General features: G+C 47.5%; 3 protein-coding genes across 3 annotated transcripts; 2 read left to right on the forward strand and 1 right to left on the reverse strand.

Moving 5' to 3' along the window:
* The first annotated feature begins 345 nt into the window (after positions 1-345).
* On the forward strand, positions 346-1,354 carry LOC141953401 (olfactory receptor 6M1-like). Its single transcript, XM_074891940.1, is given in 2 exon segments — positions 346-654; positions 657-1,354. Coding segments are annotated over 2 exon segments (972 nt in total). The 3' UTR covers positions 1,320-1,354.
* Positions 1,355-6,646: 5,292 nt separating this feature from the next.
* LOC141953259 (olfactory receptor 6E1-like) lies at positions 6,647-8,649 on the reverse strand. Its single transcript, XM_074891729.1, has 3 exons — positions 7,863-8,649; positions 7,308-7,413; positions 6,647-6,788 (listed from the first exon to the last, which is right to left on the reverse strand). Exons 1-3 carry the CDS (start codon positions 8,647-8,649, stop codon positions 6,647-6,649), a joined length of 1,035 nt encoding a protein of 344 aa, XP_074747830.1.
* A 10,552-nt stretch (positions 8,650-19,201) lies between these two features.
* Positions 19,202-21,253, forward strand: DAD1 (defender against cell death 1). The gene is made up of 3 exons (XM_074892301.1): positions 19,202-19,486; positions 20,339-20,489; positions 21,051-21,253. The coding sequence occupies exons 1-2, from the start codon at positions 19,246-19,248 to the stop codon at positions 20,467-20,469; spliced, it is 372 nt and encodes a 123-aa protein (XP_074748402.1). The 5' UTR covers positions 19,202-19,245; the 3' UTR covers positions 20,470-20,489; positions 21,051-21,253.
* Positions 21,254-24,504: the final 3,251 nt, after the last annotated feature.

Raw genomic sequence — 24,504 nt, forward strand, 5'->3', positions numbered from 1 at the left:
ATGGTCACAAATTTAGTAGGCAAGACCCTAAATAATGTGATCTAATTTTGAAGTTATCCCTAATCACAGCAACAAGCAGGACAAGACCTCCAAAAGTTCCTTCCACACTAAGTTATGACAGTTTTTAGATTCCAGGTACAAGCTTCTACCCTGTATTAATGAGACAGTGCAAATCATCCTGTCAATAAAATCTACATTTAGGAGACATTCTGTGTTAGAAGCCCCCCCTCCCAGAGTTCAATTAATGATACCTACCAGGAATAAGAATTTGCATTGAAATACATTTTTCTGTTTGATTATTAAGACCCTCCTGCCAGGCTGAAGTCACAGACATCTGCCAAGCTGATGTTTAACCAGAGCTCCGTGGTGACTGAGTTCATACTTCTGGGTTTTCCCATGGTCTGGGAACTGGATGTCCTCTTCTTCATCGTGTTTCTCATAATCTATGTATTGACAGTCTCTGGGAATGTGACCATCATCTCAGTCACACTGGCTGATCGTCGACTCCACAGCCCCATGTATATCTTCCTTTGTAATCTCTCTTTCCTGGATATCATGGTGACAACAGCCATTGTCCCAAAAATGATGCAAGATTTCATCTCTTTGGAAAAGACTGTCTCTGTGCCTGCATGCATCTCACAATGTTATTTCTACTTTTTTTTTTTGGCACTACCGAAGTCATTCTCTTGGCTGTCATGTCACTTGATCGCTATGTCGCCATCTGCATCCCACTCAGATACTCCACCATCATGAGCACCCAGATGTCCTTCCAACTAGGGTTGGCATCTTGGGCTGGGGGCTTCTTCTCTGTCCTCTCTCCCATGATCATTATCTCCTGGCTCCCCTTCTGTGGGCCAAATGTTATTGATCACGTTTTTTGTGATATTGAGCCATTGATCAAGTTCTCTTGTGGAGATACCCATCTCCTGGAAGTGCTGAAGTTTGTATTGTCTACTGTGGTGCTCCTGTGCTCTCTGCTATGTACCATTCTATCATATCTGTACATCATCATCACTATTCTCCATATCCCTTCATCCTCTGGCTGGAAGAAGGCCTTCTCCACTTGTGCCTCCCACATCACCGTGGCTTCCATATTCTATGGCAGTGCCATCTTCATGTACATAGTGCCAAACAAAGAGTTTTCCTTCTCCCTCAAGAAGGCAGTCACCCTGCAGACGGCTGTTTTCTCTCATTTGCTTAATCCTTTCATCTACACCTTGAGAAACCAGCAGGTCAGGGATGCTCTGAAGGACACTGTCTCCCACATCCTAAGTAGTACAAAAGCTTTCAGAGTGAACTGTAAATTGAGTGAACAATAAGGGCATCCTCAAGCTCTCGACATTCCTGACTTTGTACATAAACTGCAGCTCATCTCAGACAGGCTCTGTAAGGAAGTTTGCAAGAAGCAGTATTCTTGTGTGCGTGATTTCTCTCCACATGTTCCATTCTTATAGTAAATTCCTTCCAGTGAATAAATAAATGTTTAAACTCAGATATTGTGCATGTTTCACACAGGATACTTTGTACATGCCAAAGACATAGTAAAATATTAGATCTGTTCAATTAAATTAGAACTGTTTAGTAGTATAAATGATTCTGCTATTAAAAAATATATTCATATGAGAGTCCTTGAAGACTTTTTTTACCTAGAAACAATCAAGTGGTAAAGTTTAGCGTTATTAAAATACAAAATTCCAAACCCAGTCTTCAGTAACTTCTTTCAGTGAGAAACTCATTATACCAGCTGTTTTCAATGTCCATGGATAAACAATGGTATGTTTTTTAAAAGACAAAGGACACAAAAGACTGATTATTTGCACATGTAGTGCTAGTGGTATAAAAGTACCTCAGAACTGAAAATACTATTCAAATGCAATCTAAGAAGAGGGACTGACAAAAATATGCAAGAAGTGACCCATCAGCACCTTATCTCCACACTGAGACTTGTAGTCATACTCCTTGCTCCCCTTTTCAAGTGCCAAAAAGAGCAGGCAACAAAGTTGATGTTCATATGCTATACACCACTGCTGGGATGAAGAGACATCCTCACCAGGGGATAGCTGCCTACACAGATCAGCAATTTAGAAATCTGGCATTTCACATTGTCTATAAACTGTTCTCAAGGCATGTAACAGTTAATTATTCTGCATTATAGAAAGGCTGGTCATATCTTTTTAAAACTCCAGGAGAGCAGATGGGTCCTTACAAGAAATAGAGAGAAGCAGGAGAGATGAAGGACAAGAAGAAAGATAAATAACTCTAAATAACTCTAAGTATTCAAAGAAGGTAGAAACAAGCCAAGTCACAGGGACACAAGGAATGTCTCTATTCACTCAATATATGAGACACCATAACTCGCAGAATTAAGAGAAAATTTGGTTTCAGTTAAAACTCTGCATCTTGTAGATCCAAATTAAAAAGACATATATATAAAAATAAAATGTCAGCTTTACTGACTACCTCTACACTGATTATGTTCCTTCTCTGATACAAATTTTATGACAATTAGTATACAAAATAAGAAACATAGAGGTTAATATCTCACTTTTGCCTAATAACCACTAAGGAGGGCACCTCAAATATTGCTGCAATAAGGAGAGGACTAGAAAGAAATCAAGGCAAATAATTGGTTGAATTGATCACCGAGGGCTAAAATGTCTCATACTTGGAGAGCTGGGTGGAAAGTAGACCTATATTGCTTGAGAGAATTTAACAGGCACCAATGCTGGCTATCCAAAATGATACATATATCTTCAGAAAAACAGATATGTGACCATCTGTAGGCCACCACACCACATAAGCCCAACAAACACGGAAGCATGCGCTCTGCTTATCTTGTCTTGGCCAGGGCACTTCCTCCTTACCTTTGGCCCAGGGACTGTACTTTTCCAGATGTCCTGCTGCAGCCCAAATGCCATAAACTTTTTCTAGCCATTAACCAATGATGAGAACTTGCTATTATTCAGACTTCCCTGCAGGGACACAGAGCTCCTGAACTACCTGAGTTTCTTGACACATGTGGTTTTTATTCTTCTGGATACACTCACCCTCACTTTTGTGGTTTACATTAACATCATCATTACTGTAACATATTCAGCTTCAGGAAAGGCAAAACACCTTCTGCATCTGCACTTCTTAGCTCACTGTGATCTCCATATCCTGTGATAGCTACCTCTTCATGTGACCTAAACCCGCCCACAGCAGAAGAGCACCTCAGCAAAGCAGTCTCTGTTTACAGCTTTGGTTTTTATCTCCTGTTCAACCATTTCATCTACAGCATTAAGGACAGGCTAAGAATACCCAGACGTTACTGGATGGAACAGAGGGAAAATGTCTGCTTAAAGAAGCACTTGACCCAGAGCTGAACCTTATACAGGGAAGTAAAAGTTCAGAGATTAGAATCTTTTTTATATGTTTGTTATAACCTTAAATGACCATGTTAAAGCCTTTTCATCCCCCTTTCTCCCAAGACTCCCCCTTCTTCTCATTAATCGCTCTGATAAGAAGACTGTCTGTTTCCTTATTCCAAGTGCTTCAACACCAAACCTCTTGAAGGACTGGAAACATGATAGGAGTGAGCAGGAACACCAGCAGGAGCTAACTCCACCACTTGTGCAGCCTGTGCTACCAGTCATCACAAGCACAGGCACCAGCCATGTGCCATCTCCTGCTCTATCAGCTGCTCAGGCTCCACCGACCTCACAAGCACCTGCACAAGCCATGGGCCTGCTCCTGCCCTGTCACTTAGCCACAAGCGATGTCACAAGCACTGACTCAAGTCACTGTCTATGTTTTAGTTTAGTTATTACTTTGGATTATTTTCTTTGGTTTTCTGTACCATGAACTGCAAACTGTAGTTTTTAAAGAAAGTATTTCCTAGCAGTCTGGCTCCTGTTTCATCACCTCTTGTTATGACAGGAATGTAATAATAAAGTTTGTTGAAAATAAATTTACTGCTGATCTAAATACATAAAGTCCAAAAGTGCTGCTGATCCAAATACAAATAAAGTTGCTATTGTAACTGAAAACTAGATGCAAGTGCTGACATTTGTCCTCTGCAATAAGAAGTTATATTCAAAGAAAAATAAGAGATATCAGAAGTGACTAAGCATGACCAAGTCCATTGAACAGGAAATGTAAAGACAATAAACAGGCTTTAAAGCAGAAAGTTGTATGTTACCAGTTCAAAGGGATCGGTGTCTTGTTGGGGCAACCATAAATCTGTCTTCTAACCCAACTGTATTTAAAGATCCAGAAAGGTAGAAAACCACAAAAACATTAAAAACCCATACAAGCCACACACTGTGCCAACTTGTATATACGTTACAGCACTGTGATATCATACTGCTGTGATCACCCCCAAAACTCCTTCCTAGTGGTGGGTTAGGAGCAGACATTGGGCCTTACACTTGCATGGCCCAAGTGCTGTTCCTTGTTTTCTGTGGTACCCCAAAAAAAAGCTCTTTTCCACAATTCAGTTTCTTAATCTACTAACCAACATTACTAGGGCAAAAACTATATCGGAATTAAAGGATCATCAGGTAATTTGCCTGAAGGCAATTTGGCTGCAGGTGTTGGTAGCTGGAAAAATTCGTTATGAAGGTTCCAATAAACCAAACTGGCCACATATAGTTAGTTTCTTCATTAGACCCTAGACAAGGAACAAGCAATGAAGTTAGTCAAAGTTAACGACATAGAGAGGGCAGGGCACTTCCTTTGCAGGGTCTCTTGCCAGGGGGTGAAACTGGGCAAACCTAACATAGCAGTTTTGATTATTTTGATCTTTTAATGATTGAGGTTATGCTCTTTTTCTAAAAATAAGAGGGTCTCAACACTTCATGACCTTGCAGGTTTCCTCGAAGAGCTCTGGGAACAGACAGAGATTGAACAAGGCTCAGTGCCGGGTCCTGCACTTGGGTCACAACAACCCCATGCAACTCTACAGGCTTGGGGCGGAGTGGCTGGACACCTGCCAGTCAGAGAGGGACCTGGGGGTGTTGATTGACAGCCGCCTGAACATGAGCCAGCAGTGTGCCCAGGTGGCCAAGAAGGCCAATGGCATCCTGGCTTGTATCAGCAATAGCGTGGCCAGCAGGGACAGGGAAGGGATCTTACCCCTGTGCTTGGCACTGGTGAGGCTACACCTCGATGAGTGGGTTCAGTTTTGGGCCCCTCACTCCAAAAAGGCCATTGAATGACTCGAGCGTGTCCAGAGAAGGGCAACGGAGCTGGTGCAGGGTCTGGAGCACAGGTCTGATGGGGAGCGGCTGAGGGAACTGGGGGGGTTTAGTCTGGAGAAGAGGAGGCTGAAGGGAGACCTCATGGCCCTCTACAACTCCCTGACAGGAGGGTGCAGAGAGGGGGGATGAGTCTCTTGAGCCAAGGAACAAGCACCAGGACAAGAGGGAATGGCCTCAAGCTGTGCCAGGGCAGGGTCAGACTGGCTCTTAGGAAGTATTTCTTTCCCGAAGGGGTTGGGCGTTGGAATGGGCTGCCCAGGGAGGTGGTGGAGTCCCCATCCCTGGGGGTGTTCAAGAGGCGGGTTGACATAGCGCTTAGGGATATGGTGTAGTTGGGAACTGTCAGTGCCAGGTTAACGGTTGGACTAGATGATCTTCAAGGTCCTTTCCAACCTAGATGATTCTGTGAAAACTGCCTGGTGTAAAAGGACCTGGGGGTGTTGGTCGACAACTGGCTGAATGTGAGCCAGCAGCGTGCCCAGGTGGCCAAGAAGGCAAATAGCACCCTAGCTTGCATCAGAAATAGTGTGGCCTGCAGCACAAAGGAAGTGATAATCCCTTTGTACTCAGCACGGGTGAGGCTATACCTTGAATACTGTGTTCAGTTTTGTGCCCTTCCTACAAGGAAGACACTGAGGTGCTGGAGCGTGTCCAAAGAAGGACAACGACGATGATGAAGGGTCTAGAGAACAAGTCTTAGGAGGAGCAGCTGAGGGAACTGGAGTTGCTCAGTGTGGAGAAAAGGAGGCTGAGGGGAGACCTTATTGCTCTCTACAACTACCGGAAAGGAGGTTGTACCCAGTTGGGTGTTGGTCTCTTTTCCCAAGTAACAAGTGATAGGAGAAAAGGAAATGGCCTCAAGTTGCATCAGTGGAGGTTAGATTGGATATTAGGAAAAATTTCTTCACCAACAGGGTTGTCAAAGCATTGGAACAGGCTGCCCAGGGAAGTGGTTGAGTCACCATCCCTGTAGGCATTTAAAAGATGTGTAGACATGGCACTTAGGGACATGGTTTAGTGGTGGACTTGGCAGTGTATTATGGTTGGACTTGATGATTTTAAGGGTCTTTTCCAGCTTAAAGGATTCTATGCCTCTGCTTTACCTTCATCCCTATTGTCAAGTGACAGTATTCAACAAGTATCAGTCCAATATTTTCTTTAGACCTCCTTTTGCTATTGATGTACTTACAGCTCTTCTTGTCAGATACGACACTGGCCAGTTTCAACTCTAATTGAGATTTGGCCTCTTGTGTGTTCTCCCTGCATATATGAATCATAGCTCTGTAATCTTCCTGTGAAGCCTGACCTTGCTTCCAGAGACTGTACAATTTCTTTTCCCTGTTCAGTCATTACCTGTGACAGTGACTGGTAAGTGATCTCCCTGTCTTTAACTCAATCCATGAGCTTTATCGTCTTATTTTGTCCTCCTGTCCTGTTGAGGAGGGGCAGTGAGAGAGCTGCTTGGTAGGCATCTGGCAGCCGGACAAGGTTAACCCATCACAGGTGTACATGGCAAGATTTCGGTAACAAGGCCTGCAGGTGTGGCCTCTGTGAGAACAGACAAGGGGCTGCTCCGTGCCAGACACAGCCACTTCCAGCCAGCTCCAAAATGGACCCATCACAGGCCAAAGCTGAGCCCATGAGTGAAGCTGGTGGCACCTCTGGGAAAACACCTTTAAGAAAGGGCAGAAACTGCCAGCTAGCTAGAGAAGGAGGGAACAAAAAAAAAGTGAGAAACAACAGAGGGAACATCAAGATCAGAGAAGGAGGAGGAAATGATTCGTGGTGGAGCAGATATCTACTGCAACCTGTGGAGAACCCACGCCAGAGCAGATGAAAAGTGTGAGAGGAAAGGAGAAGCAGAGGGAAATCACTGTGTATTGACCATAACCCTCCCCACCCGCCCTGCACTGCCTGAGGCAGCAGTAGAGGAGTTCGGAATGAATGAATAAAATTGAACACGGAAAAGGGGGAAGTAAAAGTGTTGGTTTAGTGTTTGACTTTGTTTCTCACAAACTAGAACTATTTTAATTTGCAATAAATTAAATTAATTTTCCCAAATCCAACCTGTTTAACTCCCAGCAACAATTGGTAAACCATCTCTCTGTCTTTAGCTCAACTGACAAGATTTCTTGTTTCTGTTTTTCCTGGTTTCTGCCTCTGCTCTGTCCCACTATGGGGGGGAAGGGGTGAGTGAGCAGCTGAGTGGGAATTTGGTTGGTTGGTTTTTAGCCAAGGCTAACCCACCACAGCAAGGGGGAAAAATACACAGGCAAAGCTGAGTCTAGGTACCGGAGGACTAGAAGATCCTTTCTGTGTTGGCATATTTTGGTTGCTAACAGAAGAAGGAATGACATAACATATAAAAAGCATAAACCCTTTGAAATCAGCATCTTTAATTCAGTTACACAATGATGATGTTGCATCTGGGAAACAATTCAGTCACTTGGATGGGTTACTCCAGCATTCACAGCTGCCTTAGGGAGCTACAAAATGCCTTCAGCATGCTCTCCTTTAAGGCCTGTTTGACTTGATTGTTCCTGAGTGAGTAGATGTATGGGTTAAGCATCTGAGTCACCACAGAGAAAAAGAAAGAAAGAACTTTGTCAGAGTCCCGCCCACCTCGCTGTGCTGGGCGGATATACCTGTAAATACATGTGCTGTAAAATATCATCACCACCATGAGGTGAGCAGAGCAAGTGGAAAATGCCTTCTTCCTACCTGTGGAAGATGGTATATGCAAGATGGTGATAATAATGCAGCCATAAGAAACAGCAGTTATCATTAAGGTACCAGGTATGATGATAATTAGTATGATAAGCATCAGTCCTTCGATGAAGCCTGTGTCTGTGCAGGACAACTGCAACAACAGGGAAGTATCACAGTAAAAGTGGTTCATGACATTGGGACCACAGAATGGCAACTGGACAATCATAAATGTGGGAGGAAACATCAGGAGGAAACTCACTGTCCAGCAAGCCAGGACCAGCTGTCGGCAAAATCTGTTGTTCATAATTGTTGTGTAATGCAAAGGGCGGCAAATGGCAACATACCGATCAAAGGACATTGTTGCCACATGGAAAAATGTGCAGGTACCCAAGTAAAAGAAAAGCAGCATCTGAAGGAAACAGCCCGGCACGGAAATCATCTTCCTCTCTGTCAGAAGGCTGTAGAGGGTGCTGGGAATGAATGTGGAGGTGAAAGTGATTTCCAAAAGGGCAAAATTTCTGAGAAAGTAGTACATCGGGGTCTGAAGGAAATGATTCACAGAAGTGATGCTGATGACGGTAATATTTCCAAGCAGGATCAAGAAGTAGGCAATCACAAGAAACAGAAAGAGGATGATCTCCAAATGGCGGCTGTCAGTCAGCCCCAAGAGCACAAATTCCACTACAGTTGTGTGGTTCATTGAGGCTTCATTGCTAGCAGAAAAAGAAAAAAGGGCCCATTTTGAGAACTGCTGGAAAACAACAGAGTACAAGTCAATTTGGCTTTGCTAACATTAAAGGACAATACCAGTAATGAACCCCTTGTAAAAGACTGGAACAGCCACAGTAACCACGTATCAACAATCTTATTCACATAAATGGAGACTCAAGCTCCATTTGTAACATCAGGTCCTTCCTCACAGAATCACAGAATCATCGCAGTCGGAAAAGACCTTGAAGATCCTCCAGTCCAACCATGAACCTCACCCTGACCGTTCCCAACTCCACCAGATCCCTCAGCGCTGGGTCAACCCGACTCTTCAACCCCTCCAGGGATGGGGACTCCCCCCCTGCCCTGGGCAGCCCATTCCAACACCCAACAACCCCTTCTGCAAAGAAATCCTTCCTAAGAGCCAGTCTGACCCTGCCCTGGCGCAGCTTGAGGCCATTCCCTCTTGTCCTGGCGCTTGTTCCTTGGCTCAAGAGACTCATCCCCCCTCTCTGCACCCTCCTTTCAGGGAGTTGGAGAGGGCTATGAGGTCTCCCCTCAGCCTCCTCTTCTCCAGACTAAACACCCCCAGTTCCCTCAGCCGCTCCCCATCAGACCTGTGCTCCAGACCCTGCACCAGCTCCGTTGCCCTTCTCTGGACACGCTCGAGTCATTCAATGGCCTTTTTGGAGTGAGGGGCCCAAAACTGAACCCACTCATCGAGGTGAGATGGGTTGCTGTACAGTAGGAATCAATGCATCAAACCCAGCCCAAGCAAACCCCACCCTGCACATCTTCAGGGCACCTCTGCTCTCTCCGCCCAACATTTATCCATTCTCTTCACCAGGTGGTTTCACTCCCACCCCAGCCTGCCCGAAGGAGCAAGGCGAGCAGTCCAGTTAAAATGATTCATACTTCCCTCTCAGTACAGCTGAGAGGTGCACACACAGAAACTGTTATAGACCCTCGGACAAATGAATCTCTGAACAGTCTGACAACATTCATCCTCCATCAAATATAGCAAAAAGCCAAATACACGCAGTCAGTACTTTGACTAAGTGCCCAAAGACCTACTAGTTGAAATTAATTCAAAAGCAGTACGGCAGAGGAATGCGATCACACTGTAGACTGACTGCAGCAGGTTGGACTAGTTGATGGATACATTAGAATTGCAAAAGAGAAACTGCAGTTAAAAGGAGAGAAAAAGAAAAGGACGGAGAGAGGGAGAAACTTTACAGAAGAAAGGCCAGGGAGAAATATAGCAATGCTACAAAGAGAAAGATGGCTGGTTACCACTGAGAGAAGGCAAAATGCACAGGGAAATGAACGGATGCTACATAAGCAGGAATATAAGAGGGGGAAGGGGGAAAAGTATGGGGAAATTTTCTGTTTATTTTTCATTTACCCTCAGCCCTACAGCTCCAGTGGATCAACTCTGATGCTGATGGTCATTCTTTCTTCTTCAGAGCACCTGTCTCCAAGTAGCCCTTCACCTTCCAACATCCTACCCCAAGCTCAGACACACATTGTCCAGTGCACTGTGTCTGCTGCACTACTTACTGTACGACACTACTACAACAGTCACCACTGTGGTTGCCACTACCTTGTGGAAGTGAAGTGGAACCTGAAAACTCCAGCTGATGCTCTTCAATCACATTCTTGGCTTGCAGGCTTGCAGGTCCCATCTATGGGGTTTCAACAGCATTCTTCCTCCTCCTTCTCCCAGACACCAGCCCTCCTTGCCCTAAAAAGAGACATACATCTCGTTTTGCATTAAGATCTCCCAGGTTTTATCTATTGTGTCTGGATCTCTGAATCTGGTTTCAGACATTTCTGAATGACTGAAATAAACACCAACACAATGAGTTTCCAGGGAAATCAAGCACATCTTAGCTCATAGCTCACACCAAACTTGCCACTCAGTTTTCCTTCTTAAAACGCTCCTTAAAAAAAGCTCAACAAAAGGGTAGATACAAGTAGGATGTTACAACCCTTCTTATTACACTATTTCCATCAAATCTTTCCCCTTTAGTGCCCTTTTTCCAGTAAAACATAGGGTTTTATTAGCATCATCTCATGGCTGTTTCTCAAAAAATACCAAAACAAAACAACTCCCTTCTCACAAAACATATACAATATAGAACATATTTTTAATTCCAGGTATTATCTGGAAGCTGAGAGCGGTCCCTTAAAACAAGAAACTCCCTCAGTAACAACTAAAAGCTTTTACTTTAGTCTGAAGACTAAAAGTTCAGTTTTCCAAGCCACTGCCCCTTTTATCTTCCCCTGTCTTTGAAAAATCACTCCCAAACTCTAAGATAGGGTACAAATAGTTACCAGTATATCCATAACAATCCAGGATGCTTCAAAAAAGGATTCTGAGTCTGATGTTTCTCCTTCATTTAGTTTGACATTTGATTTTTCTCAAATAAATTTCCTCTCTTTCAATCCCTTTTTATAATAGTGGTAGCATATTACATTCTTGTACTTCCTCACTGAGTCAAACCTCAGGGACCAATTAAGTATTGAAATCTGCCAAACACCTTCTGGGAAAACATTTGTGAAAGTTTGAAGAACAGCAAGTATATAATCAAACCATAGAGAAAATGAGATTGGAAAGGACCTCTGGAGGTCGAATCCCTTGTAAGGCTAACTTCACAGCTGGACAATTTTGCTCATAACCTTTTCTAGGTAAGTGTGGATATCTCCAAGCATGAGGATTCCACAACTTCCCTGGGCACCACCTGCTGCTTCACCATTTTCATTGTGAAGAGTTATTTCTTGTGTCCAGTGGAAATGTACTTGTTTAAGCCATGATCCATACCTCTTGTCCGTTCACTGTGCACTTCTGAGAAGTCTGGCTCTGACTTCTCCGTAAATCCCCTTCAATGGACACTACAGCTAGATCTCTCCTCTCAGCTTTGTCTTCTCCCTCTGCTTCTCTTCATGTGTCATGAGCCCCAGTTCTCTGAACAATTTTCTCATTCTCCATTGGACTCAAACCATTTTGATGACATCTTTGTTGATTTTTACTGGAGCTATACTGTACATAGTTCCCCAGATGCAGTCTCACAAGTGCCAAGCAACAAAAAATTCGCCCCTATCCTGAACGGCTGCCTAAACTCTGGCGAACATAGCCCAGCATGCAGTGAGCCGCCACTGTCAGAGACACACCGCTGACGTGTTCAGCGTGACATCCACCAGGAGCCCACAGGTCTGTCTGCAGAGCTGCTCCACAGCCAGCCAGCTTCCAGCCTACACCTATGGAGGGCGTTATCCAATCCCACGTGCAGGACAACTGAAGGGATCCCTCTCCAGCTCACTTACTATATGAACTAAGTAGTAGCTAGCTCTCTAGCTACTGTGGTTACTACCAGGAGCTAAGTTCAAAGTGCCAACATCAGACAGGAACCAGAGTATTAAACCACTCCTTGGCGCCACGTGTCTTTGTTTATTCACTACTAGGAGTAAAGTGACTAACATGGACTCCTAAAGCAGAAATTTAAAGCCAGTGGAGAAAACACACCCTTGTAAACCAAGTCAGTTTCTAAGTCCGTGAGAAGGAGTATCCCAGATCCTTTCTTAAATTAGGATTCACTCATCTCAGTCAGCCCGTTTTGTAGCTGTAGAGAGGAGGAAAGGACAAACAGACATTACTGCAGATCTCAGTTCTGTAGGAGTCAAAACTCTACTTGACTGTTAATGTTTTCCCTCTTCCTGATGGAGGCAATTCACAGCTTGGGTTGAAATTCTTCACCACATACAAAGAAGAAATAAACAAAATTACCATTAACCATTTAGTACAGGAGGAAAGAGGGGAACTCCGAGCTATAGCCCATCTGTTTATCTGTAACATTTTTCTCTACTTGGATGATGATCCTAGAGCTAGTAATAAATCATCAGCATAGGAAGTTTGGCAATGCAGACGTTCTGATTTAAGAGTGGGAACCATCCATGATGTAGTGATATATCCTTCCAGCAGGTTCAGGTATTGTTCTGCCACTTCTTAATCCATGGTCTGTACCAGTGCTCATCACACTCAGCTCATTTGCACTGTCCTGTCTGTCATGGCTCATTACACTCTGTTACTCAGCTCTTGATTGAGGTAAAGTTGTGCTACTCCCACTCTGTTCTACCCCTTTGCCTTATCGTCATCTGACAAATGCATGCAATGCAGTGTTGGGTTTGTGTGTTTGTGGTGGGGTTTTGGTAGCAGGGAAGGGCTACAGCCCCTTCTGGAAGCTCCCCCAGCTCCAAGTCAGACCCGTCTCTGGCCAAGGCCAAGCCAATTAGTGACGGTGACTGCACCTCTGTGATAACGTATTTAAGAAGGGAAACCTGGGAGGAGGAGTTGGAGTTGCGAGGAGGACACCTATGCAAACACCAGGGTCAGTGGAAGAGGAGGAGGATAAACAGAGGGAGGTGTGCTGGAGCGGAGCCCCCGCTGCAGCCCGTGGGGAGAGGGCAGGCTGTGCCCTGCACCCATGGAGGGCACCGGGGGAGCAGATGCCACCTGCCACCTGCAGCCCAGGGAGGACCCCATGCCGGAGCAGGGGCTGTGCCTGGAGAAGGCCGGGACTCTGTGGGAAGCCCCAACTGTTGTAGTCCACAGCTGCGAGGATCGCAACACGTGTGAGGGACCCACGTTGGAGCAGTTGGGAAGAGCTGCAGTCTGTGGGAGGGACTGACATGGGAGGAGTTCATGGAGGACTGTCTGCCGAGAGAGAGACCCCGCACCAGAGCAAGGGAGGAATGGGAGGAGTCCTTCCCCTGAGGAGGAAGGAGCGGCAGAGACAACAGGTGATGAACTGACCCCAACCCCCATCCCCTGCCCCCCTGAACCACTGCAGGGGAGGAGGAGGAGTAACTGGGAGCAAAGCTGGGCCTGGGAAGAAGGGAGGGGGTGGGGGATGGTGTTTTTAAGATGTGTTTGTATTTCTCACTGTCCTACTCTGATTGGAAAATTAATTGGTGGTGATGTTCAAATTAAATTGATGTTTTGGTTTTTTTTCTTCTGCAATCACGTATGTCTTTTGCCCATGACTATAATGGGTGAATCATCCATCCCTGTTCTTGTCTCAATCCCTGAGACTTTTGTTGTATTTTCTCTTCCCCATCCCTGAGGGAGAAGGAGTGAGCAAGTGGCTGCGTGGTGCTCAGTCGCCCTCTGGGCTCAGACCACATCAATATAGATCCAATTATACTTTAACTTGCATTACACATCATTAGTGACAAATAGCTTAAGTTTTCACAGGTGTATACACTTAGTACACAAAAAACATGGTAAGAACTAGTATGGTGCAAGCTAATCAATGGCCATCAGGACCTAGTAATCTTAACCCTTATGAAAGCAACTTTCTTTATTCACATTGTACTAACTGCAAAGTTGTTTTCTGTTTCTTCTATGCGGACACCAGCTGGGGAGTTTCAATATGTAATTCAAACTTTATAGGTATTTCCCACTTCTTGCAGTTACATCTTCCGCTGGTGTTGTGGCTCACTGAGCGTGCAGCAGTCATATCACAGATGCCCAGCATCCATCAGCCTAAGGCACACTGGAACGACGAACTCTGGAAGGGCCATGCTGTTGTGACAACTGCTCTTACTTCTTGCTTTTGGCTTTTGGGGTACTAACAGCTTGGCACCAACATGGAGCCTTTCCACCTCATGTTCTCTGTGTCTACAGTGTCTGCATACAAGTGTTCCCCCCATATCTCTATTAGTGGCGCTTTTACAGACAAACATCAGCACAAGTTGTCAATCCAGTCAGTCCCCAGAGACAACATGGTATACTTTTCGAGCAGTTTTAGGTATTGTTCTTCTGTCACTTGTTCATTGGTGGCCTCTGCGAAGGCTTATTTACATTGTCCTGCTGACCATGTCTCACTACACTCAGCTATTCAACTTGTGATCAAGGCAAGGGGGTGATACTCATGGGACATACACCCAACTACACCCACAGTGGGGTGACTGTCACCCCATCCAGAATTCTGAAACGACACAGACTACCAGCACAATCAAGTGTCTGTTGTAGTTCCCTGCAGAGGGAGACCTTTTTGAGTTGTGCATATTTCCTCACCCTCCCAGCATGGAGGACAAGAAAAGTTACAGTGGCAAAAATGCAGTAAGGGAAACACATTGATATTAGCAGGAGGACAGAGAGGTGTAAGGCTAGCATAACTCCAAGAGAAAATGGACTTAAGAAAATAAAACAGAATGACCCTACAGCTGATACTAACTTACAGTAGAGAGATGGGAGCAACTATACCTTCGACTGTAAACCATGGCACTTTCATGTGCTGCCTCTACAATCCAGATTTCCCCCAGAGTTTAGTGCAACACTGAACAGTGTCTCTACCAGACCTGCAACTTGCACTTTGCCTGGTGTCACAGATAACCAGGACACAACTGAGATCAGGTCAAGACAGAGAGCAGCAGTGACAGACTCTGCTGATGTGAACTCTGCCCAAATGGGGCAGTTACAGAGTTTATACACCTTTGGGTTATACGACTTATTCTTCAACAAGCCATGTCAGATAAGCAGGACATGGTAAATGACAACAGAGAGTGGATTACTTCAGATAAGGAATGTCTAGACAGTCCATCCTTTCACAAACAATTAATTCCTCCAACAGTTGGGTCATGCTGGCTTGGTGAAGCTATCAAGTCACACTGCAGATACCTCTTAACTAGAGAAGTCTGCAAACCTCCGCCTATGAGGTGTTAGCTGTTTTACTTCTACACTGGGGAAAGGATCAGCCCAAGTAAAATGTTTCACATGTTTTCAAATTAGCGTGGCTGCAGCAGATGAGATGGATTTTGGATAGCACTGGGTTAGCAAAAGCCTAAGAACTTTCACTTGTCAGTCCAAAAAGAAATCTCATACAACAAATAAACCTTAAGCATTCATCCCAGGTTTTTAGGTGGAGTAATGGCCATTGCTTTCTTCTCAAAGGCCATATGAACAGAATTCATTGTGGGGTGGTTTGGTTTTTTTTTTTTTTCAGCTGCCAGATTGGTTGACTCAGTCATGAGGAATTAAAAGTATATTAGATATTAAGTCTCAAGTTGGTTCTAGACAGAGAAGAACAATACAGGACAGAGGCAAAGACCAAGGAGATGTTTAAAGGAAGCAAAAGGAAGTGGTGCTACAGAAAAATGGGCAGACAATCTGTGTGGGAGTTGTGAGGGTGTTAGAAATGTAGAAAATGGGAATACCTGACTACAACCTCCTTGTAGGGTGTTTTTAAAATCATAATTTGTAGAATCATTAGATGAGCATAAATTACAGAGTTTGAGAGACCTCTGGAGATCTCTGGTTCAATTCCTACCCAAAGTGGGCCCAAACTGCAGCAGCTTCTCAAGGCCTTGTCCAGTTCAGTTCCCAAAATCTACAGGATATTCAAGAACTTTTCAGGGTCCCTGTTCCAGTATTTAACTACATCGTGAAAAATCTTTTCTGAATATCTTATAAATTTCTCATGTTGTGTCCATCGGTTCTCACCCTACCTCTGTGCACCTGCAAGAAGAACCCAGTTCCGCCTTTTATATGCCCCACCAAAAGGTAGCTGAATGTCACAGTAAGATCCCACCTGAGCCTTCTCTTCTCGAGACAGAACAAATCCGGTTGTCTCAGCACCATGTCTTGTGCTCCAGCCTCTACCTCTCCAGACTTGCTCCAGTATACCAAAGTCTACCATGTCCTGGGGAGTCCCAGACTAGACCCAGGACTGCAGGAGGGGTTTCACAAGTGTTGAACAGAGGGGAAGAATCACCTTCCTTGACCTGCTACTGATGTTATTTTTAAGAGAGCCCAGAACTTTACTGACTCATGTTCACTTGCTCACTGTAACTCCAGGCCTCTTTCTGCAAAGCTGCTTTCCAGCCAATCAGCCCCAAGACTCCTGTTCCGTGAGGTTATGCCACATTAGGATCAGGACTTTGCTCTAAACTTCATTGAAGTGGGTGGTGTTTCTTCTGATACATTACTTGGCCTGTCAAGGTCAGTCTCAATAGCAGTCTTGCCCTACTGATCGGCCGATTCCTCCTTCCAACTTGGCATCGTCCACAAACTAGCTGAGAGTGAACTGTCGCATCATCCAGGCTGTTAAAAAGATAGTGTTGATCCTTGAAGGATTCCACTAATAACCATCAGCCAGTTGGACTTTGCAGTATTGATCATGATCATCACCTTTTGAACTTGGAGGTCCACCACTTTATAATCACATCTCCATTCCACAGCTCACCAGTATTTTATGTCCAGCCTAGCTCTGAGGTAGCAATTGTTATCTCCCTTCCCAAACATTGTTCTTCAGGGCCATGGAGAGAACATCAAATGCAGGCATTCTCTGATGAAAGGAGGTGACTTCCAGCCTGTCTTTTTTCACTCACCAGCATGGCAAGTTCCCACAGGTCCCAGCCATCCTGAGCACCACCAACATTTTTGGAGTGCCCCAAGACTGCAGCCACCATCTTCACCCAGGACATGGTGTCATAGAGCTGTCTGGGTTTGGCAAGGTGAAGAGGAAACCCTACAGTTTCTGATGTTTCTCCGTAGATGTGAATATGCAGAGGACCTCTGCAGGAGCAGCAGTTGCTAGAATTTGGGGGAAGAAGCAAGGGACATGGCTGTGGAACCCATTCCCACACACGCCTTTGTTCCTGTGCTGGAGAAGAGGGGGACACAGGCAAATGATTATTCTCGGAGATACAACAAAAATGGACAATGACCATGAGAAAAAGTTCCCAGTCCCCTTATGGGCACTGCAGAGAAACCCTAGGGGAATATGCATGCTCAGATCCAAATTTCCTCCTCAGCTGGTGAGACTTTAACACATCAGGATACCAGAGGCTGTAGAAGGAGGACAGGTAACCTCCCAGACTGGGTCCTAGCACAATCATGCTGTTCATCCTGTCTCCTAGCCACGGAAACTGAGCTCAGAAATGCAGAAGATCTCTTCTACAGGACGAGGGTCCTTCAGGAGGCACTGGAGGCATGATCAGAGGATGGGACACCTGTAAATACCCCAGCTCAGCCCTACCACTTACAGACACGGACCTCAAAGGGGAAACTCTACACAAGTTGAAACCAAAGGAGGGACTGCGCACACACTTGCTCTGTCCAAGCCCCAGACAGGTACATTCCCTACGACGTAAATGCAAGTGGTGTTTCTTGGGGCTGTTTCTATCCCAAGCACAGGTGACGAGAGCACGAGGAGCGCACACAAGTTATGAGGGAGAAGGTCTCCAAAGATTCAGGCTACAGGACTGATGCCGTGATGTATTAAAAATCACACACAAAACATCACTTCTGCCAGACGGCCGGTGACAGGACAATGCCCCCCCTTCCTTTCAGAGCCTGTTCCGGAGTATCTGCTGTCCGCACCCAGAACGTCCCTGGTTTGGGAGATACAGGAAGGCTGGAATGATTTAAACAGAGGGAAGACTTGGGTAGAAAAGGAAAATCTCTGCTTCTGGTCTCTTGAAAAGTCTCCCCCCCCCCCCAAAAAAAAAAAAAAAAAAAAAACAACTAAAAGAAGCAGAGTCATTTTGCCCTCACTTCACGCTCACTGTCATGAGAGTTTTTAATCAAAAGCAAGAAAAACAACGGTTTGCCGTTAGCGCTGAGAAGGGGCCACAAAACTCAGGCTTCCGTCCCCCTCGGTGAAGAATCTGGAGTCTCCCTTGAGACACACGGGCCCGCCCGCACCCCCAGCCCCGCCCCGCCACTCAGCGGCGGCCACCCCAGCCCGCGGCCTGTCCCCGCCGGAATCAGCAGCGCTGCTTGTCCCCACACGGGCCCTTTGCGGGCGGCCCCGCGCCGGGCCCTGCCGCCCGCAGCCAGCGCTGCCCCGGCCCGCCCACGCTGTGCCCGCGGGGCGCGGTGAAACTCCGGGCCGGGGCCGCAGCCAACGCCGCGAGCACCGCCCCGGGCAGAGACCCCGCGCTGCGGCCGCGGCCACGCCTGTCCCGCGGGGGCCCCAGGCGGGAGCGCGGCGGGGTACGGGGACAGAGGCGCGGCCTCAAGGAGCCGCTCTCTAATCAGCCTAGCAACAGCGGCCGCCTGCCTTTCATTGGCTTTTGGAAGGTGCCGGCTCTCTAATCTGCCTAGCAACAGCGGTTGCCTGCCTTTCATTGGTTTTTGGAAGGCGCCGTCTCTCTAATCTGCCTAGCAACAGCGGCCGCCTGCCTTTCATTGGCTTTTGGAAGGTGCCGGCTCTCTAATCTGCCTAGCAACAGCGGCCGCCTGCCTTTCATTGGCTTTTGGAAGGCGCGGGCTCTCTAATCTGCCTAGCAACAGCCGCTTCTTGGCTCTTATTGGCTCTTGGAAAGCTTCGGGGGCGCAGACTCAATAAAGACTTTGGCGCGTGTCTGACAAGGCGTTCCGCCCCCACGACCCGTCCGCTCGCGTATGCGTATAGCGGCCGGCGGCGCCCCCCGATTCCGCCCTTTCGCGGACAGAGACCTGCGCCTGCGCAGTATCCGCTGCCCCGCGGTGCCCCGGAAGCGCTCGCTCGGCCCCGCGGTGCCCCGGAAGCGCTCGCTCGTCCCGGCCGCTTCCGGCCACCTCAGCCGGGCCGCGGGGACCATGTCGGGCGCGGCGGGCTCCGGCGCGGGGGCCGCGGGCTCGGTGGGCTCGGTGGTGCGGCGCTTCCTGGTGGAGTACGGCAGCGGCACGCCGAGCCGCCTCAAGGTGCTGGACGCCTACCTGCTGTACGTGCTGCTCACCGGGGCGCTGCAGTTCGGCTACTGCCTGGGCGTCGGCACCTTCCCTTTCAACTCCTTCCTCAGCGGCTTCATCTCCGCCGTCGGCAGCTTCATCCTCGGCGGTTAGTGCCCCGCCGCGGCTCCGCGCGGTTTTCCCTGGAATCCCCTTCGCAGCCGCGCACGCAGCGTAGCAAAGGCTGAGCCTCCCCTGGCGGCCCCCGGACATCCGAAAGTTGCCGTAGAAGTGCTCAGATCTCTTGTAGGAACCGCAGGATTCCCTCAGCAACCACAGGCGCTCCCCAACGGCCCAAGGGAGTCACCCCCAGCAGCTCTCAAACCTACCCCGGCAGCCAGGGAGTCCCCGTAGCATCATCCCACACCCCCGCTCTTCTCCCACAACTCCCGGTTCTGCTCCCAGAAACACCCCGGTGCGCAGCCCAGCCTGCCCTGCAGGATGCTCCACAGTGGCTGTGAACCTGCGGGGGTCCTGCCCGTGACCACCATAGAGCCTGGCTCCTTGTCAGCCCCAGGGTGTCCTTGCTTCTCTGGCTGGTATCGGTGTTCTTTAGCAGCCATGCCGGGGTGAAATCCAAACTGTAGCAATGACTGCTTCAGGCTGTTGCTCTCCCATAATACCCCCCAAAACCACCTTGTTCTTGTGCGTCCCTCCCCAACACACCTATGTGCTCTGCAGAACATAGAAACGTCCCCATTTCTATGCAAGTCACATTCTGTTATAAGCCTGTTCCCCTTAGGACTCACTTGGCTACCCCGACAGCGTAGTGCTGTGGAAGAGCTGATTGCATAAAAGTCCTGTGCAAATCACCTGCCAGCGCCCTGCTCATCTTCTAATAAAGACAGAGTTACCTTTTCTTATGGTACCCTGGTGGAACAGTGACCCAGACGGGTGGACTGCTTCCCACCAAGACTTCTTTTTGTGATCACTAATGTCTCATTCTTTCTCTGCCATGCAGTTTGCCTCCGGATCCAAATCAACCCCCAGAACAAAGGCGAGTTCCAAGGCATCTCACCGGAGCGGGCATTTGCCGATTTCCTTTTTGCCAACACCATCCTCCATCTTGTCGTCATCAATTTTGTTGGCTGAGCTTTAGAAGAGACTGTGAGGTACTGATCTGTGGGGTCACAAAAGGGGCAGTCAAAGCTCCTATGAATTCAGTACTTTTGTAGAGTTGGGAGAGAACTAGGAAGAGTGAATTCAGGAGTCCTAGCTCCCAGCTTCGTCTTGGCCGAGTGCAGTTAAGCTGTTGTCCTCTAGGTTGATACAGGGTTAGGATTTACGGCTTCCTGGTTTTGTGCATGTATTTTTTGGTTTTTATAATTTAAAAGGCACTTCAACTAGGAGTGTTACAGACACCTACCCATGTTTCTCTCTTTATGAGAGAAATACCTCTTTCTTCTTTGCAAGAGGGGCTTTGGGAGCTGGAACGCCTGGGCTCTGTTTGTGAGGCTGGTCCTCGTTGGAGGCTGTGGTATGGCAGATGGCCAAGTCTGGAGTTTCTCAGCAGCTGAGAGGAGGGAGTTTGGGACTGGGAGAGTTTCGTGCTGAAAAGTGGAGGACGTGCCCTGTTGTTGCTGTTGCAGGGGGACAGAAGATCATTGGAGCTTTCGGGGTATTTCCTCTCCCTTTGCAGAAACATTGCTAATGTTGCCTTCCTCTCTTTCTAGGTCTTGAGTTGCTCTCGAGCTGTGATGCCAAAGCCTGGCATTGGGAAGTGCTCTTCCCCAGCAGACTCTTACTTACTTCCTTGGTGGAGGAAGGGAATGCAGGACTCAAGATTTTTCACCACAGACAGTTCTATGGAGGGGTCTGCTGCCTCATTACAGTTACTGTAATCCTTTCCATCAATAAAATCCTTTATAATACTGCAGTCTTTTCCCTGAGCTGCTTCTGACACCCAAGTTCCCGCTCAGGCATGACTCCCTGTTTTACCACCCTCCCTCACTACCAGCAGGCTGTTTTTCCATGCCCCAGTTTCAGAGAGAAGCAGGAAGCAAGTCATGGAAACTGAGTTGTCATCCACCCTTTTCATCTTCCTGTTTCCTGCCTCTTTATCTCATGGAGAGTGTATCGCCAGCGTGCCCCCGGGCTTCAAAGCTGGGGAAGGTTTGGGTTAGGCTGTGGTTAGTGGTCGTGAACAGAAGGAAGCAGAGGGTGTCCTCCAGCACATCCCCAGGTGTACCCGGCTTCCCGCAGGCCCTCCTGTATCCCTCAGAGGCATGTGGGGCACAGCTGGATGTCCCAGCTGGTCTTAAGGCTCCCTAAGGCCTGGTAGTGTTAGCAGTTCAGTCTGGTGTGCTGATAAACCCAAGAATGCTGGAAGGGGCTGCAGTGCTGTGTCAGTGCCTCGGGCAGAGCTGCAGTTGAGCTGTTCTGGGTCCGTGGAGGAGGACACCCCTCAGACTTAACCTCACTGACAATCCTCCCCCCTCTAAAGCGCTGTGAAATGCTTAAACTCAATAACTTTGGCCCTTGGCCATTGCCTCCTCAAGCCCAAGCTAACCTCCTGCACTGAGGCCAAATGGTTCTTTGTCCTGGTGGAAAATCAGAGCCCTGTGGTAATCCAACTATGGGCACAGGTTGAGATATTAAGCCCAGCTAGCCCCTCCACACCTGTGGCTGCAGAAATTACGTGGGTTACCTTCAGGCACGAGGCTCCATCCTTGTCCTGATCCTGCTTCACACTTGTCTGGTTTATTCTGCAGATGAAACACTGAATGGGTGAAACGTGGGTTGAGGATACGTGACACAGAAATGCTTGTTTGCTGGTGCTCAGGAGATAAAACATGGGGTCTGGTAGCTTCAACCTCAGCACTGCATTATGGCTTCTGTTTACCACCTTTGTCTTTTTAGCATTTCCAGCTGTGCTGCAGCCATTAAACCCCTAAAAGTGTGAAACCTGGGGCTCCTAAGTCGCCTCACATAGCCTCTGAAGAGCGAGGTATGAGGGAGCAGGGGTTTTACTGTCTCAAAGGATGCTGCCTGGGTCTGTGGTAGGAACAGAGAATTCCTACCAGCTCTGATGCTACCACCCCCTCCAGCCCCGGGCATTGACTGGGTTTGTTTAAAATGGTACCAGGTTCGTCCTGCTGGAGGCAGAGGACTCGGCAGCATGCAGGGGTGGGAAATGAGCCACCGAGCTCTTCTTGCCCATAAGAAGGGCCCTCTCTGAGCCGGGCCCGTGGCTCAGCCAGCACGTTCACAGGAGGAGGAACAGCTCAGGGTCTCCCCTTTGCCGCTGCAGCTGCTGCTGTTTGCAAGCTGCGGGTGCCCCACTGCGGGTCTCTGTGACTCGGTCTCCCCCCGGTTTGGCTTTAGGGAGAACTCCAGGCTGGGACCCTCCTGTGGCCGCTTCTGAGAACTGCATGGGAGCCTGTGGAAAAGCAAGAGCCGTAGCTTTTCTATGGGGTTTCTTTTTTTTTTTTTTTTTTTTTCCCCCTGATTTTTACTGGCTTGCAATGCCTCTAGTTGCCATAAACTCAGCACTAGAATTCAGGTCCTATTGGAGTTAATCCCACATCTGAATAAGCTTCAACAAGTCTGTAGACAAGTTCTGCTCCTTATAAGGACCATGCTTGGGTCCCTGTTCACACCGTAGAAGGGGGCAAGAAGAGAGGTTGTGTTGTGTACAGGGTCATGTTTAATGAGAGATGACATATGCCGGGCAGGGTGTTTTCTCCAACAAACCCCTAGAAAAGATGCAAATTCATCTCCTCCCCATAGGTAGGTGTTAGGGGGCAGGAGCTGGCATAGGGGTGAGGGTGCTAGAACTGGACCATGGCAACATCTCCTTCCCTGCTGATGTGAGAGAACTCTCTGGCTTGCCCCGTCTTCCTCCCTTCTCTTTGGGTCAGGAGAAGTAGGATTTTTCTGCACAGATTCACTACCCGTGTAGCAGGGTGCAGAGGGCTATCAGCAAACTCAGAAATCTAACACGCTTCTAAGATTTCTCCCAGCCACCCATCACACTGTACAATGTATTTTCTCTCCTCCTTCCCCCTGCTCACACTGCATAGCTCAATCTTTCCTGCTGCACACAAAACAACTCCCCCCCCCCCCCAGACCCAAGAGGTGAGGAGGGGGCAGGAAGGGAGGGTGCCTTAACCTCATTCAACTTTGGCTTGTGGTCTAACGGCTGCTGTGCTTTTTCCACATGCTTCTCCTCCTCCCTGCCACGTGCCACACCAGCCCTGCTCCCCCCACCCCCTGTTTTGCACTCCACTTTCCAGAGGAAGCGGTTTCTGTGGTAGGGCGTAGAGGAGCATCAAAAGGTGACCCAGATCTCAACTGTGACGTCATGGAACTGGTGGTGCCGTCCTCTTCCTGCCCCACCTGGGCCGTGAGACCCCTTCCACATCCTGTCTTACTGTGTTGTTTCCTGCCTTTGCTTTGCACTGTGGTTTTTCTTTCTCGAAATAAACAAGAAAGTGCAAAGTGGTGATGGGGGGGCACATTGTGGTGGTGGGAGATTGAAAGCCTGATATCTTGAACTAGACCTAGAAATTTTTGCGGTGCTAAGAGTCACTTTAGTGAAAACATTTAACTTTATCTGTACACTCAGCCCCTCACTCAGCAAATCTTATCACTGGGGTCATTTAACCTGGAAGAGAAAAGACTGAGATGTGGAAACAGAGACAGCACACTGTCCTTCCTCCTTGACCATACAGCTAGGAGGGGGGTGAAGTGCAACACAAAAAAATTAAAAATTATATTAATTTTTAAAAGTCATACTAAAGGTAAATGAGCATGCAAACTTTTCTTCCAGTCCCTGAGGGTTTCTTGGGTGAGATTAATCAGCTGGAAATCTGTGAAATGCAATGACTTGCTTTGTAATTCAAATATGGGTTTAGGCAGCTTCATCAAGCTGTTTCCCTGTGACACCTCGTACGTCATCATGAGCAAAATGTAAGTGTCAAGAGCTGCCTGGAATCTAGCATTTAAAGAGCCATGGGCTCTTACGGCTGGAGAGAAATGAGAGTGACTGTTGTATCATGGGAGAGACAGGACAATGAGTCCCTGAACATCTGTACTATAAAATAATCAGGGTAACACACCCAGAAAGTTTAAAGTTGTTCCTTGGCAGAAAGAGCCACTAACTGTCACCCTGTGACAGGCCACTTG

The sequence above is a fragment of the Strix uralensis genome, chromosome 22 (assembly GCF_047716275.1).
Source record: "Strix uralensis isolate ZFMK-TIS-50842 chromosome 22, bStrUra1, whole genome shotgun sequence".
In the NCBI taxonomy this organism is placed as follows: Eukaryota; Metazoa; Chordata; class Aves; order Strigiformes; family Strigidae; genus Strix; species Strix uralensis.

What these genes read in the sequence shown, in the direction of transcription:
- LOC141953259 (XM_074891729.1), bottom strand. Translation starts at nt 8,649, where the DNA reads ATGAACCACACAACTGTAGTGGAATTTGTGCTCTTGGGGCTGACTGAC. An exon ending in TATCCGCCCAGCACAGCGAG is followed by an intron (nt 7,414 to 7,862) that starts GTGGGCGGGACT and finishes TCCCCCCCATAG; the next exon opens with TGGGACAGAGCAGAGGCAGA. An exon ending in TGTTGCTGGGAGTTAAACAG is followed by an intron (nt 6,789 to 7,307) that starts GTTGGATTTGGG and finishes CTGTTCTCACAG; the next exon opens with AGGCCACACCTGCAGGCCTT.
- DAD1 (XM_074892301.1), top strand. Translation starts at nt 19,246, where the DNA reads ATGTCGGGCGCGGCGGGCTCCGGCGCGGGGGCCGCGGGCTCGGTGGGC. An exon ending in CGGCAGCTTCATCCTCGGCG is followed by an intron (nt 19,487 to 20,338) that starts GTTAGTGCCCCG and finishes TCTGCCATGCAG; the next exon opens with TTTGCCTCCGGATCCAAATC.